At 42.1% G+C, this 17,264-nt stretch overlaps 1 protein-coding gene across 1 annotated transcript in view; it reads right to left on the reverse strand.

Annotated features, from left to right (window-relative positions):
• The window catches only part of LOC129559324 (uncharacterized), a 33,824-nt gene extending 17,778 nt beyond the window's left edge, over positions 1-16,046 (reverse strand). Inside the window, 7 exon segments of the mRNA XM_088839286.1 lie at positions 1,146-1,306; positions 4,038-4,228; positions 6,703-6,889; positions 7,669-7,821; positions 8,599-8,742; positions 11,611-11,805; positions 15,864-16,046. Of these exon segments, the coding sequence (XP_088695412.1) occupies positions 1,146-1,306; positions 4,038-4,228; positions 6,703-6,889; positions 7,669-7,821; positions 8,599-8,742; positions 11,611-11,805; positions 15,864-16,046 (1,214 nt within the window).
• Positions 16,047-17,264: the final 1,218 nt, after the last annotated feature.

The raw sequence follows: 17,264 nt of genomic DNA on the forward strand, positions 1-17,264 counted from the left end.
TAATGTGCCTTGAGAGTACTTTAACTGTCCTATTTTGATAAATAATAACAATGATATAATGTAACCTATAGTTTACAAATTTAATGGGGAAAACTTGGAAGAAGGAAAGGGTAAAAATGAAAAACACATTCTCCTATTTCTTTTTTTTCCTTTTCTTAAAGGTGGTCTTTCCCTGTTCAAAGTGTAATCGTATGTGAAACTCCATCATTCCCCTTTTTGCCTTTCCAGCCCCAGCGTGCTTCATTATAGTCACCATCATGCCATTCGTCTGACGTCTTTGCTAACTACCACAGTTTAGTAGGCGTTTGCTATTCCTAAAGGTGGTGTTTTTCATTAAAAGACACATTCAAGCTAGTTCTGTATGCTAATTTGAAGCAAGGGCTTGGTAATGAATCTATTATTTAAATTAATAAACAGTTCTGGGACGTAGTTTTAAAACATGGATCTTATTTTAGGATTGAAGTGGCACACAGCCTGGTCTGTTTTTCTCCCCCTAAAATGTTTTGCTCACTTTACGACATAGTTTTTTGCATTTTTTTTTCATCCACAATTCATTAGATGGAATAAAATAGCAGAAGATGTAAAATTGAAATAGAAAAATAGCAACGTGTCAAGGTTTTTTCTTTCTTCTTTTCTTTTTGTAACTCACCAAAAAAAAAAAAAAAAAGTTCTGACTAGCTGGCTAATTCAACACTGAGGGCAAAGAAAGCGTGCGTGTAATGTCAGCAAAGCCACTTCAGCAAACGACCCCAGGACATTGCTGAGGGGAATGTTTATCAGACAAATGTGTCTCCAAAGATTCTTCCTTCTTGGAGGCACCTTTCTCAGTCCTTCCTGTTTGCATTCCTCAGGGTCAGATTTCAGCCAAGAGATGGAAATTGAATAAAGGTGCATTGGAGAAGATATAATTAGTCCTTAAATCATAGGATCTCAAATTCATGAATTTCCTTGAAAGTTTAGCTAGAAGTCTTAAAAAAAAAAAAAAAAAAGCCCCTGGGGCAATCTCTCCAAGTTTTCTCCCAAGAATTTAATGTTCACTTATACAAGTAACCTTACTCAGTAATGGTCTCCTGTGCTAAGAGTTTTCTCTGAAAGTCTTTTTCACCTTTGAAATGAAGAATTCACAGGCATGCATTCACCCAGACCTGTTCCCATATGCAGTTCGCCTCAAGTTTTCTCTCAGAGTCTCCAACCCTTCTCTCAGTTGTTTCTTGAAATGGTTCACATCAGCAAACACCTCACCAAGCAGCACGATGTCAGTCTCCAAGCATCCCTGGGTGTCGGATCCTTTCACATAAGAACCACCCTGTGAAGACAACGGGCACGTGTGGGGAAAAGCTCAGCTAACCTTGAGGGAAGTGCAGATTCCTGCCTGTAATATGTTTTAGGGTCAATTATCACTGCGAATAGCTTAAATATTTGCAACTTTATCTTCCCTCACCTTGGGAAAAAAAAAAAAAGACAGGAGAAGAAAGTCACGGTTCACAGCTGAACTTAGGTTCAGTTAAGGGAAGAAAGCAGAATTTGCAGAAAAAGTCTGAAAATCCTTATGAAGAAAGAGAGCTAGAAGTTCTCAGACTTTCTGCTTGAGAGCCACTCGATTGTGAGGAGTCCACAAAGGTGGAAATTAAATTCACCACTAGTACATGTGGTTACCTAGGTGTCCTGAAACAAACCATTCCTGCCAGTTAGAACCTTAAGTGACTGGTGCTTCCGAAGGGTGTCTGTTTGCTATATTTCCAAATAGATCACCAATGAGTTTAAAAAGTAGTCTGTCATTATAATTAATGAGTTCAGTTCAGTTCAGTCGCTCAGTCATGTCCGACTCTCCGCGACCCCATGAATCACAGCACGCCAGGCCTCCCTGTCCATCACCAACTCCCGGAGTACACTCAAACTCATGTCCACAGAGTCGGTGATGCCATCCAGCCATCTCATTCTCCGTCGTCCCCTTCTCCTCCCGCCCCCAACATTTCCCAGCATCAGAGTCTTTTCCAGTGAGTCAACTCGTCGCATGAGGTGGCCAAAGTATTGCAGTTTCAGCTTTAGCATCAGTCCTTCCAATGAACATCCAGGATTGATCTCCTTTAGAATGGACTGGTTGGATCTCCTTGCAGTATAAGTACCTATTGCAAATCTCTTAACTAAATATAACTTTATAAAAGTCAAAACTTAAACTTAGTTAGCAGCACAGGCTTGCTCTACTTAGCACTCAAAGGAAAATTTAGGTTGCAAGTTCCCAAAGGCAGCTCTTTAGCAGTAAAAGAAGCTGTTACCTATGATTTGGGAAACATACGTCCACAAGGTAAAAGCAACCTGTCAACAGACTGTGACAACACGGTTTCTCAAGAAGTTTAGAAAACATTCTAAAGCTCTGAGTCTTCTGCCATTTACTGCATGTTAATTTCTTAAGGACTTCCAACAGCCCATTCCGTCAGGCACCATGTGGCTCGCTCAAGCAAGCAGCAAAGTGCCAATTTTATTCTTGGCACTGACCGAGCCAACCTTTTTTTTTGGGGGGGGGGGGCGGTATAATTGCTTTACAATGTTGTCTTAGGTTCTGCAGTACAATGACGTGAATCAGCCATATGTATACATATATCCTCCCCCTCTTTGACCCCCCTCCCACCACCCCATCCCCCCATGGAGGCCATCACAGAGCCCTGAGCTGAGCTTCCTGTGCTATAGAGCCTGCTGTTATGGCAACTGCTGACTCTAGGATTACATGCCTTAGCTGACATCTAAGGATCAAGAAGCTGCCTCTGCAATCCCAGAAATGCCTGCGCTGCTATAAATCCAGACACAGGAAGTGATTTCCAGAACTCTCGGCTTCAAAGTCAACCTGTACCTGCTACATCTGGACTAGGTAAAACAGGTGCCCTGTGCCCTTCTGTCTTTCTTCTGACTTAACTCAGTTCTGGACTCAGTCTTATGGCCGTGCAGCTAACTGAGGAAACCCATTTTGTCACAGTAGCAAGGGAATGTGGGAAATGTAGTTTTTAGTGCTTCCTTAACCAGAGAGCATTTGTAATGTGCTAAAATGTCCAGTCAGTCTCCAAGAATGGAATATAGGGCACAGCAATTTCACAACTTAGTTGATCACCTGCCCTTGTTTTCAGCCAGCACCTTGTGGGACTGGAACAGAACTCTGACTCCCCATTTCTAGCTCCTGTGATCATGCTTTATTTCTGTAGAAGAAAATATGCTGTTTCATATTCAGGCTTTTTCCACTGCTATATTAGGTAGCATTTAATCATACTCTTAATCATCTTTGCTATTGTTACATTAACGTTAATATTTTTATTTTAAATAAACAAGGCTTAAAGATACTTTTATAACAGTCATGTGTGCACTTTAAAATGAAGAAATGGGAAAATGGTAAGAAAAAATGCCCTCAGAACTATGTCCTGTATTTTTTTTTTCCCTCTACACACTGATTAGATAGTATGGAGTGGGGATACTAACATTACAATGATGATAGAAGGGAAACCACACCGTCCTTGTTTGGATACCTTCACTGTGTTCAGGGTATTTTCCTTCAAGGCAATTTTCGCAGAATGAACCCTGTGCTCTGTGGACAGCTGTTCCTGGACACAGTGAACTGTCTTTAGGCTGAGAGGAAGTCCATCAAGACAGCACCTAATTACTTCCATAGGCAGGCTGCTCAGGCATGAAACAGTGCTCTGGGGAACAGGCGTACCTCCTTTGCCTGGAATTCCCTCAAGCATTTAAAAGCATCGGTCTAGTGAGAGCCAAGTCCTTGGCCCTGCCAACGTAAAGGCACTTTCGCCTCTTGGGCAAAAACTGCCAACTTTAATGGGTTCCAGCTGTCACATGGTTGAGTGCCTGCCCCGCTAGCCAGCAGTGTGCCCTGGCATTTCAAAGGGCTCCTAGCAGGCCTCTTACAGCCACTACAGAAGGCGAAGCTGGCCTTTGAACACATGGCCCTGCCCGATTGATGTCCATCACCTCCAGGAGAAAGGAATGGCTTCCTTAGGGCTGCATGGTCCAGCCTGAGAGCTGGGGGCTCAGATTACCTGGATCACTTGGGAGGCCGGCACCGGAAAGGAAGCCTGGATCAGCTGGAGCAAGGCACTGATCTCAGCTGCACAAGCAGCTCTTTGAGAACCAGAGGCAGGGCAGATTTTTCGGTCTGCAAATCTCTGTAGCTCTTGGGGACCTTTACACTCCAACATATTATGAGGTGAAAATCCTGTGGACATTTGGGCTTCATAGAGAAAGGATCAATATTTGACATTTGCTACACAGAAATGGGTGCGTGTGTGTCTAACACAAACATCTAATTTTGTATGCAAGTTATGTCTAGTTAATTAGCAGGACTGCCTTCTTCTGTCACAGGGAGACCTACCCTTTCTGCTGGTAGGGCGTGGGGGGAACCAGCAGAGTTCACTCCCTCTGGAATTAGCTGGTACATTAACCCTAAGTCTCAACAGAGAAATGGCTGAATTTCTCTGAGAATAAATTGAGATATCCATTCTTACGTCAGGAAAAGGTCTTTTCCCGATTCATAAATCACTTTAAGTTTCTAAATGGAAAACATGTATGTTATCAAGTTTCAACAAAATGACCCCAGGATAAAGAACTCTAAGTTAAGCCATCTATCCTAAAAGTCTTAAACTGCCAGCCCACAGGCCAAATTCTACCTGCAGAATGTTTGTTTTAGACCCTGCATAGTGTCTTCAAAATGAAGAAACTGAGTCAACATCTAGAAATCAAGAGATAGTACTTTTTTTTAAATGAGAACATTAGAGGCGTGTGCGCTAGTGGATGTGTGTGTGTGTGTTTTAAGACAGAAATGCTGACAAGACTGGCCACACACTTCACAGGAAGGAACTGAAAACTGAACTCTTAAGCTCAGTAAATGGGGCATGTGAGCTAAACTGACAATAGGCTGATTAACCAGAGGAAAAGCATGCAGATTTTATTGATTTTTTTTTTTTTTTAATGTGCACAGAGACCTTTCCAGAAAAGAAATGAAAACTACAAAGAATCAGACTCGGGTATTCTGAAGCACCAGTACTTTGGTCACCTTATGGGAAGAGCCAGCTCATTGGAAAAGACCCCGATGCTGGGAAGTGAAAAATAATCAATATGCCGAAATGACACATTTTGAGATGGCATATCCTGATGCCTTTCAACAGATCAGAAAATTTCATAAATTTGCACTCGATAGATCATAGTGTGTGCGTGCCCAGTTGTGTTTGACTCTTTGCAACCCCATGGACTATAGTCCACGAGGCTCCACTGTCCATGGAATTTTCCAGGCAAGAATACTGGAGTGGGTTGCCACTTCCTCCTCCAGGGGATCTTACCAATTGAGGGTTTGAACTCGCATCTCCTGTGTCTCCTGCATTGGCAGGTAGATTCTCTACTCCTTAAGACATCAGGATAGATCATACACACACCAAAAAAAATCCCTGATAATTTGCAATAATAAACTGGCTCTCATTTAGGTTTACATAACAAATTCATATTATCATGGAGAATTAATTTTAGAGAGGCCTCTGGCAAATGCCTTAAAGAATAACTCACTAATCCTTTCTGGAAATGAACTTTCAACTGATCCTTCCCTTTCAAGCACATATGGAAGTTTCACAGAAATTGAATATATACTCAGCTATAGATAAAACTCAACACTTATCAGAGAACTGATATCACACAGATTACATTCTCTGACCAATGTGCAATTAAATGAGAAATCAGTAACAAAATAGCTCACATATCTCAAACTTTAAGAAAGTTTTAAAAACATATACTTCAAAAGAGTCACAGATCACAGGAGAAATCACACTATAAATCAGAACATAGTACTAAACAATAATAAATTTTACATCAACACTCAAGAGGATACACAGCTCCTTCTTTAAATTGCATCAATCACGCCAAATTAACAGATCGGGGGTTTTTGTTTTTGTACATTTTGATTCCTTTGCTTGAAACATAAGTTACCATTCCTTTTATGGACATTTCACCAAAAACTGATCACTTTTCAGTGACTATTTTATGTTCGGAGCCAATTATTGTTTCCCGAAAAGTTTTCTTGATTTATTAAAAGACTTTCATAGAGCAGCAACCACCAGTTACCTCAGGGGACATAGCCATAAATATGAGAGCGAAAGATGTATTACCTTAGTTTTGTGTAATTTCTGATGGACAGACCATAATCTGACTCCCACTTGGATCCTGACATTCTATCCCATTTTTTGCTGCTTCTGAGTTGTCTCTCTGCACAATGCCTCAGCTTCCCAGCTTCCTCCTCCAATGTGGCTCTACACAATTATCCCCCACCCGCAAGAGTATGGGCTTCCCAGGTGGCACTAGTGGTAAAGAACCCGCCTGCTAATGCAGGAGACCCAAGAGACATAGGTTCGATCCCTGCCTCAGGAAGATCCCCTGAAGGAGGGCGTGGCAGCCCACTCCAGTATTCTTGCCTGAGGAATCCTATGGACAGAGAGCCTGGCGGGCTGCAGCCCTTAGGGTCAGAGTCGGACAGGACTGAAGTGACTTAGCACGCATGCGCGCGCCCAGAGTTTCCAGTCTCAAGCAGGCACTAGCTCCCCGCTGCACGCTCCCTGTTCGTCATTCTTGGAAACAACCTTTAATGCTCTGACGTAGGGAAGCTGCAGGCCGGTCTCTGCTGCGTGAGCAGCCATGCAGGGACAGCGCTGGGCTCTCAGTTACCTCTTTTGTGGGCTGGGAAGCGATGCTCCTGAATTTCGTGCTTCTCCCGACTAAGGGCTGTTCCAAAGCGTCTAGAACACATGCTACATGTTTTCGATATTTTCGTAGCCATGTATTTTACATTCCTTTCTTCTAGATTTTCACAGTGTAGCTTGTGTGTCTCCATGGTTGACCTGTCACGTGTAGACTGAGGAAAAGTAAATACTTAATCCAGGAATTATAAGAGCTGTTTCAGAGATCTGCTGGTTTTCATTTGGCTTCTCACTAAATGCTCCCATTCACGGGCACAGAGAATTCTCGTTCTATGTTCTCAAAACATAGCAAAGTCCATTAGTTTGGTTTTATTTTTTGACACAGATGGAAAACTGCTGTAGATTAATAAAGCAATGAACCATGAGAACCATACTGCTGAAAAAAGTATTTTTTAAAAAGCACTAGTTTATGTTTTATAAAATCAGAAGAATGAGAGCCCAGTTCTTTTTCTGGTGTTTACTTTTGCAGGCCTTGGGCTAATCACTCAACCTAATTGGGTCTTTGATCCTTCATTTTGCAAAGTAGGGGGAGGGGAAAGGAGGGAAGGGAAGTCTATTAGTCCACCTCTAAGGCCACATTAAAAGTGAAACATTCTAGCGTTGCAAGGACTCCATCCCCACGTAAGCGCTTTGGAATAATAATAACAATAGCGCCTGCCCTGGGTACAATGCCTGGGTCCAGGGAATTCTGCCCAGTGCCCTTCACAGCAGCTCGGCCGGATGGGTCGGTCGATTAGAGCCGAGAAGACTGAGAGACACTGCCTTAACCACTGCATCTGACCTGTGGCCACCAGTCTTACCTTTCAGTTTTCTGTTACTAATCTGCATGAGCGAATGAAAAACACAAAACCAGCAAGCCCAAAGGTGAGCATTTAGGAGGAGGAGGGTCTCGCCGCCCCCGCCCCTGCCTTCACTCCCCGCACCTCACTGTGACTTGTTGCGTCCCCCTCAGCACTTCTTGGCCACACTTTCCACGGCGAGCTTTTCCAAGATGCTTCTGTTGAAAGTGATACTTCGGAGCCCTGCCGCTGAGAAGGTCGCTCCCGCAGCGCTCACAGTTGTAGGATTTCCCGGTGAAGTTCCGGATTTAGATCCTGCTGACGACAAAGCAAAAAGATAAGCCCTTTGAAGAAAATCCAGTCCCTCAGAGTTAACCAGAATAGAGATAATGTTGTTTCTAGTGTGCTAATGTGTGCTCTATCGGATGAATGTTTTCCGAGAAGTTTATTTCTCACTGATATCCACTATGATATCATGAAAATAGTCATTTAAACCAGCTGCTGTAACTCGAGTTGATAAACATTTAGGAGGCTGTAAAGCCAACAAAAAAAAGTGCAAAGCTGTGTGTGTAGGTATATAAGTACATGTTTCGAAAAAGAGTTTCAAATGAATCTGTGACCAAAGAGATGTTAACTGTGGATTGAGATATTATCTTTACTCAGGGACTCTCTAAGAGGCATTGTTTCTTCAATTTTTATCACTCAATGAATTCCCATAAATGAGAAAATTATCATGAGTGATGGTTTCTACATGTCTTTCAAATTAACTCTGTTCTTTTTTAAAGTAAAAAAATGCAGAAGTTTGTACCAAGGGACACAGTCTGGAAGACGTGGGCGATCCTATTCTCCACCTGGCTGCTTCTGAAGCTGTTTATACTCTTGTTGCTAAGTAACTCGACTTGCATTTGTACTAACTTGTCTGAAGCTTAGAGCTCCTTCCTCAGAGGTAAGCATTGTGGGATTTGTAGTAACCGGTTTCTTAGCAAGTGGTCAGATTAACTATTTCTAAGTGCACTTGGATTATTTTGAAGCTGTTACTGTAACAAATTATCACAAACTTTAATGGTTTAAGTATATAACATTACTTGCTTGTCGTTCTGTAGGCCAGAAGCCTGACATGGGTCACGCCGGGCTAAAATCAGGCTGCATTCCTTTCCAGAGGCTCTGGGTAAGATCCACTTCCTAGAGGGTGACCCACATTCCTTGGCAGGTGGGGCCCCTTCCTTCATCTTTAAAGCCAGCAAAATCCAGCAAAAGCCAGTGGGATCCGTTCACATCCATCCATTCTGATCGGTTCTCTCCCCCTCTTAAGGACCATTGTGGCTCCATTGGGCTCAACTGGATAATCCAGGATAATCTTCCCATTTTAAGGTCTGCTATTAACAGCCTTAATGCTATCTGCAAACTTAACTCTCCTTTGCCTTGTAAAGTAATAAACTCAGAGCTTCCCAAGATTAAGATGTGGACATCTTTGGCGGGGAGGCTAGGGAACGGGGGCATTCTTTTTCACCCATCATACTATAGTTCTAAAGTTCAATCAGGAATAGAAATGAATCCAAAATGTATCTGTATAAAGTGGAAGAAAAGCAAAATGTATTCACGGCTTACAAAAACTTTGGTGCTTAATGGGCTTTGGGGACTTTGTGTCAAACAAATTTGGAGTTGCTGGGTGATCTGCTACTGAACAGATGCTGTTTCCACTGAGAACGGCACGGGTCCTGTCACATAAGGAAGATGTGAAAGCAATTTAGTGGTTCATGGCAGCATTTTAAAAAATCAAATAGAATAAAACTAGAGACTATTGAACATAGTGAAGGTAAACAACGATTTGTGAGACATTCTTGGGCGACCAACCACCAAGTTTGCCTAGGAGTAAGGGGGTCCCTGTTACGCAGGATTTTCAGTGTTAAAGTTAGGAAATTCTCAGGCAAATTGGGACACGTTGGTTACTGTATCACTACCTCAGAGACCACCTTGAAAATCAGCTTTTTATCCAGCCCTAAAGCTCCTCTGAATGGATGGATTGAGTCCCTGTAAGACCCAAGGTCGTGGAGTTTGATTCGATCTGCCCAAATTGTGATGTTTGCCCTGCACTAGGTGTTCATTTCTGGGACCATCAACCTGGACTGAGATACAGTGAACCCAGGCAGACACATAACTCAATCTTATGCGCCAAGTTCTCTAAGGGGTGCTGAGGCCATGTTGGGCATTTATGGTTCACAGAAATGAAAGCATATCAATCCGAGCTTCCCAGCACAAGCTTTCTGTCCAGGATCAGAAGAGTGAAAGAATGAGGAAAATGGTGGAATGTCTGGATTTCCTCCGTGAGCTGTCTCTCCACCTCCTTTCACTTAGCATAGTATTTTCAAGGTTCACCCATGTTGTAAAAGTTATCAGTACTACATTCATTTTCACAGACAAATACTACTCTATTGTATGGACATACCACTTGTTTTGTTTTTTAATCCACAAATTAGTTAATGGAAATCTGGGTTGTTTCTACTTTTTAGCTATTATAAATGATACTGCTATGAACATTCATGCTTTCATCTACAGGCTTTTGTATGAACATATGTTTTGAATTCTTGGATAGCTGAGGGTGAAATTGCTAAGTCCGAGGATAACTCTATGTTGAACTCTTTGAGGAACAGCCAAACTGTTCTGCATATTTTATTTTTTTTAATTTTTATTTATTTATTTTTTTTTGTTCTGCATATTTTAAAATTACAACTATGAAGTGGTATCTAACTGCGTTCTAATTTGCATTTCCTAATGACTAATGCTGCTGAATGTCTTGTCATGTACTTATTGGCTATTTGTATATCTTCCTCAGAGAAATGTCTATTTAGATACTTTGCTCATTTTAAAATGGGATTATTTGTCTATTATTGAATTGTATGCATTCTTTATATTTTGAAAATCAAACTCTTATCAGATGTATGATTTGAAAATTTTGGCCATTCTGCAGTTTGTCCCTTCATTTCTTGATAGTGTCCTTTGATGCACAAAAGTTTTAAATTCTGGGACTTCCCTGTTGGTTCAAAGTGGCAAGACTCTGAGCTCCCAATGCAGGTGACCTGAGTTCCATCCCTGGTCAGGGAACTAGATCCCACATGCCATAACTAAGAGTTTGCATGCTGCAAACTAAGGTCCCTCGTGCTGCAAACTAAGACCTCACACAGCCAAATATATACTTTTTTTTAGGTTTTAAATTCTTATGATCTCAAAGCTATTTATCCTGCTTGTGCTTTTGGTGTGATATAGTGAAAAAAAAACAACAACAACAACCGTTGCCTAAGCCATGGGTAACCAGTCAAATTCCTTTCACCCGCCCTGCCTAATCAAGGTCGCCTTTCCCTCATAGCTCAATTGGTCAAGAATCTGCCTGCTAATGCAGGAGACCCCGATTTGATCCCTGGGTTGGGAAGATCCCCTGGAGAAGGGAAAAGGCTACCCACTCCAGTATTCTGGCCTGGAGAATTTCAGGGACTATACAGTCCATGGGGTCGCAAAGAGTCGGACACAACTGAGCGACTTTCACTCACTTTCACAAAAGACTTGCTGTCCTGCAAGCAACAAGCAACAGGTAGCCTAAGCAATAAGTTGTTTGACTGAGTTATTTTCCAGAAACTTGAAGTCAGTTTATCTAGCTGGAGGTGAGCTGGTTAAGACTGAACAGGACAATCCGTCCTCCAACTGGGAATGCACAAGTGTGCATGCTTAGTGACCTTTGTTGTTGTTTTTTGCTTCGTAGCCTTTTGACGAGCTTCAGATCCTGTTAAGCCCTTCCATCTCTGAACCAAGGAGAGGACCCAATAGCCTAGCTATGCCTGCGCAGAACTACACCAGTGGAGAACTACGCCTGCGCCTACCTATAACCACTGGATCCTTTTCCAATCCCCTTTCTCCATTCTGTACACACCAATGCCTCAGAGGGCCCCTCAGATCACTGTTTATTCCAAAATACGCTGCCTCTTGCCTTCCAGGGAGGGCAGTTTGAGGTTTGTTTTTCAGTCTTACTTAACTGCCTTGCAAATAAATACTCTGCTGCGAACTGAAGAGACTTATCTCACAAGCACTGTGTCTCAGAGTTTTGCCTTGGTGGGTGTTGAGTAGAACAAGCTAGTACCTGGTTCAGTGACAGGTTTGGTGAGCCAGCCAGAAGGTAAGTCCGGACCTGCCTTTCCTCTGTGGTTCCTTGGCCGCTTGTGGGTATTGAGGGTCCAAACAACTACCTGGTCGATTTGTTCCAGCAAGCGTCCTCCTGATTTCCCCAGCCAGGTGCCGCCAACCTTCAGAGTTTAGCTTTGTTTTGTAGTGAAGAAATGGTTTTGGAATTTGGAGTTTGGAAGACATGTTTGGGGTGAGTAATCTTGTTAAAGAGACACACCTGTGCCTTCATTGTCTAGCTGTCCTGCCCAGATGGTGGGTGGGAGGCCCACCCTGCTGGATTCTGACAGACAGCATAAAAGTTTACAGCTGCTGAGGAGGTCTACATCCGGGTTAAAGGCCCAGAGCTGTGATTTTTGATCTTTCTTTTCTTATCTATGTCTAATTGTCTGAAGTGTTAAGGATTGACTCTTGGAGACTGAGCTTCTTGATGACTATAGCATGTACTCTAAGAAAGATTTCTTTGCAGCTACCATCTAGAAACAAAATGAGATTTTTTTCCCCCATTGCAAAATGAGAAATGTTAATTCAGTTCCCCCTTGCAGCCCCCTAGGCCCCATTCTCCAACATTGGATGACTTGAATCTATGGAAAAGAAAAAGATGCTGTTTTTTGATACCTTTGCATAGCGCAAACACCCTTTAGACTCAAAGAAAAATGGCCTTCAATTACAATACAAAGTTGCAACTGGATTTATTTTGGAAACAGAAAGAAAAATGGGAAGGCATACCCTATGTACAGTCTTTTATCAGAGTCAACCTGCATAAGAATATGGAAAGTTATGGCCCAGAGGAATGGGAAGTGGAAGAAACCTCTTCTTGATTCTAATGCAAAGGTGGGTGACGGCAGTGCTGCTCTTTCATTGCCTCCTCCTGACCCTGCTCCCAACGCCCACTGCCCCTTCTCTGAAGGCTCAGAGAAATAGGAATGCTATCTTCCTTTCAACCCCGCCAGGAGCTTGCCTGGGCTCTGGATTTTAGATTCCGCATACATGACAATATACAGTGTTTGCCTTTCTCTTACTTATTTCGCTAAGGATAATACTCTATAGGCTCATCTTGTTGGAAATGGTAGACTTTCATTCTTTTTTATGGCTGAGTAATATTCCATTGAGTGCATATGTGTATATATATGTATACATACATATGTATGTGTGTGTGTGTGTGTATACACATATACTTCCCAGTAGCACAAGTGGTAAAGAACCCACCTGCCAGTGCAGGAGATATAAGAGACATGGATTTGATCCTTGGCTCAGGAAGATCCCCTGGAGTAGGAAATGGCTGCTTGCTCCAGTTTTCTTGCCTGGGAAATCCCATGGCTAGAGGAGCCTGGCAGGCTCCGTGGGGTCGCAAAGAGTTGGACACTACTAAACACAGCACATACATCATGTCTTTATCTATTCATCTTAAATTGCTTCCATACCCTGGCTATTGCTGCTCTGAATTTTGGGGTGCTTGTATCTTCTTGAAGTAGTTGGTTTTTTTGTTTTGTTTTTTTTTTACATATACATGGGAGTGGAATTGCTGTATCATATGGCAGTTTTATTTTTAGTGTTTTTAGAAATCTGCAAACTGTTTTCCTCAGTGGCTACACCAATTTCTAATCCCACCTGCACTGTATAAGGGTTTACTTCTTTCCACTTTTGTTATTTGTAGACTTGCTGATACTAACTATTCTGACAGGTGTGAGGTGATGTCTCATTGTGGTTTTGATTTGCATTCTCTGATTAATGATGAATATTTCATGTGCCTGTTGCCCATCTGTATGTCTTTTTTGGGAAACATCTATTCAAGTCTTCTGTCCATTTTTTAATTGGGTTTTCTTTTTTATATTCATTGGTATGAGCTTTTGAAATATTTTAGATATTGACTTCTTAGCAGTCATATTATTTGAAAATATTGCCTGCTTTCGGTAGGTTGTCCTTTAATTTTGTTGATGGTTTCCTTTGCTGTGCAAAAGCTTTTAAATTTAATTACATTTCTGTTGTCTATTTTTGTTTTAATTTCTTTGTCTTAGGAGACAGATTTTTAAAAAAAATACTGCTATGAGTTATGTCAAAGAGTGTTCCACCTCTGTCCTTTTCTGGGAGTTTTATAGTTTCAGGTGAGTGGCTCCATTTTTGAAAGTGCAGAGGCCTGTAGCTTAGCTGGGTCTGCTCAGAACAACCATTACCACACCTTTTTCCAATCACCTGTCCTCACACTCCCTGTGCTTCAGAGAGCCCTGCTGCTTTATTCTTTTTATTAAAACTTATTTTTTTTTATTGAGGTATAGTTGATTTACAATATTTTATTCTTTATCCCATAAATACCTGCAACCCTGCCTTCAGGGATGTGGCTCATGAGACTAGTTTTCCCATTTCCTTGCTCGGCTGCCTCATGAATAAACCTCCTTTGCTGCAAACCTTGGCATCTCATGCACTTTGGGCAAAATGAGCCTGGTTAAGTAAAACGAGGTCATAAATATTTACACCTATGTTTATTCTAAGAGGTTAATAGTTTTAGCACTTATATTTAGGCCTTTAAATATATTTTGGTAATTTTATATATATGGTGGTGTGAGTTAGTGGTCAAAATTCATTTTTTACATATGGCATCCAGTTGTTCCGGCACGTGTTGAATAGAGACTATCTTTTCTCCACTGAATTGTCCTGGCATTCTTGTCCAATCAACTGACCATAAATGTATGGGTTTATTTCTAGGCTTAATTTCATTCCATTGCTCTACACGTCTGTTCTTATGCCTGTACCATGTTGTCTTGACTACTGTATGTTTGTAGCTGGTTTTGAAATTTTACATGTTAGCTGGCCAAATCTGTTCTCCCTTCGAGATTGTTTTTGACTATTTCAGGTTCCTTGAATTTCCATGGAATTTTAGATCAACCTACCAATTTCAATAAAGAAGCCGGCTGGGATTCTGATTGAACAGAAGTCCTATTTCTAGACTAATTTGAGGAGTATTGACATTTTAACAGTATTGTCCCAATCTTAATTTCTTTCAGCGGTGTTTTATAGTTCTCAGTGTACAAATCTTGAACTTTTTTGGGTTAAATTTATTCTGAAGTATTTTAGTTTTCTTGGTGTTATTGTATATGGAATTAGTGTCATAATTTCTTCTGTGGATTGTTCATTGTTAGTGTTTAGAAATACAACTGACTTTTGTAAATCTTTAACCTTTTAAGCTTGCTTTTTTTTTTTTTTACATATTTTGCTTATCATCTGCAATAGAGATAGTTTGATTTCTTTTCTAACCTGGATGTTTTTACTATTTTTTATAAACTAATCATTGACTTGTTTAATCTTGTCAAATTGCCCTGGGTACATCTTCAAGTATAACATTGCATAGCAGTATTGAGAGTAGACATCTTTGTTGTTTTTCTGATCTTAGGAGAAACTCTTTAAATCTTTTAAGTGTGGTATTTATCAGTTTCATAGAAACCCTTTAGCAGGTTGGAGACGTTCTCCTCTATTTTCAATTTGTTCTGTGTCGTTATCAGAGTGTGTTGGCTTTTGTTAAGGTTTCGTCAAATGTTTTCCCAGCACCTGATGAGACGATCATGCTTTTATTTTTTTCTGTGATGTGTTAATGATTTGGGTTAATTTCAGAGCTGTTAAACCCACCTTTGAATCCTGGAATAAACACTACTTGGTCATGATGTATAATCCTTCATATATGCTGTTAGATTCAGTTTGCTAATATTCAGTGTAAGACTTTTGCATTTCTATTTGTAAAGGATGTTGGATTATAGTTTTCTTCTGCCTCTCCTATTGTATCTTCTGCCTCTACTATTTTGCTAGGGCCATAAATTAAAAGTCAACAGTAGGTAAAGGAATAGGACAAGAATACACAAGAATTTGAGTACCTGAGCAGCCCCGTACACTTGTTCCACTTAGAAACCACGACCCACCTGTTTCTCTCAACCTGATCACAAGTCAATGGCTGGCCTGCATGAATCAAAGGGGAGGTTCCACCGCCCCAGAGACGCTTCCTCCTTTCTAAGAGGACCTGCACGGTGGACTGTTCGCATGTACGGAGCACCTCTGAGTTCAGTATTTGAAATCATGAAACACGTCTCCAAAACATCACCTTAAACGAACAGTGGGAAAGCTGAAGCTGCAAAAATGATACAGGGAATATTTGTCAGACTGCATTCCCACTGAAGTCTGGTGCCCAGTATACCCAAACACCCTTCCCTCTCAGTAATGTTGTCTGAATGCACATTTCTGCCTGTTTGCCGAACTGGCCTGGTAGAGACTGAAAGGACATTTCCATGGAGCAGCTATAGGTCGAGGGGGCCAAGAGGCAGTTCTGTCTGTATTCGGGTGGTGTTGCTTGGAACCACGTTCCAACAGTCTGTACCATGGGCTCAGGGCTCACTTGGGACAACCGTCTACCATCTCCCCACCAGTGCCACACAGGAACACTTCTGAGGATCAGCTCTCTTCCTGCCTCCCCCGTGAGGGCCCTTGTCTCACAGACCCTGAGGAGGACCCCTGCCAGCTCTTTACCACCTCTGGGATGAGGTGGCTCCTCCTCTTGGGGAGATGCTGCTGCCCTGGGGAAGCACCACCTTCCAGAACCCCTTCTGCAGCAGGTCCTGCTCAGGACAGCTCAGCGTTTTTCTTGGTTGTCAGATTTCTCAGATGCCTTTTTTGGACCACAGCTGTGCCTAGCCACTTCACAGGATGGTATAGGATGTCCTTTGGAGCTAGCTAACCACCCATCTCAGAATACAGAGGGAAGTACTTCAGTTTGGGCCACTCAGTCTGAAACTAGTTTTCCCCAGTGGCCTCCCACAAGGAGCACACTTTCCAGGATTCCTTCAGTTTTCGTCCAAATTTCCTCTAGGCTCTGTGAAAATCTGGGGTTTGTCCCATGAGAGTTGTGGGGACTCTAAGCCATTTTGGGACAGACAAGTCTACCCAGACTCTTCCTGGTCACTCCTGGTGAGCTCTGGGCTGAGATAGAAGCCACCAGAGTTCCCCCACCGGCCAGCTGAAGCTGCATCCCAAGCATTTTCTAAAAGACTACTGCAGACTGCCCCTGAGTTAAGGTGAGGATCTTGGAGAGGTCAAGATCAGAACTCCTGCTCCGAATTACTGGGGCTAGAGGGTTGTTGTTGTTTAGTCACTAAGTCATGTCCAACCCCTTTTTTTTGACCCCACAGACTGTAGCCTGCCAGACTCCTCTGTCCATGGGATTTCCAAGACAAGAATACTGGAGTGGGTAGCTATTTCCTTCTCCAGGGAATCTTCCTGAACCAGGGATCGAACATGCATCTCCTGGCATTGGCAGGCGGGTTCTTTACCCACTGAGTCACCAGGGAACCCAGGCTGGAGGGTAGTAATTAGAATAACTGAGGTGAATGCCTCTCATCTAGAAGCCAAGGAGATGGTACCTCTTCTGTATAGCGTATCTAATTAATCATACTGTGGGAATTCATCTGTGGGTTCTCAATTATAGGCAGCTACAGGCCATCTCCATGCTAATGAACTTAGATGTAAGTCAAGACTCCTTGCTTGATAAGTTCCTCCTGAAACACTCTCCTCATTCTTGCTTAGCTGCGCTGCAAAACTCCGA

This window comes from Moschus berezovskii, chromosome 8 (genome assembly GCF_049115385.1).
Source record: "Moschus berezovskii isolate FMDL1 chromosome 8, NW_MosBer_1.0, whole genome shotgun sequence".
In the NCBI taxonomy this organism is placed as follows: domain Eukaryota; kingdom Metazoa; phylum Chordata; class Mammalia; order Artiodactyla; family Moschidae; genus Moschus; species Moschus berezovskii.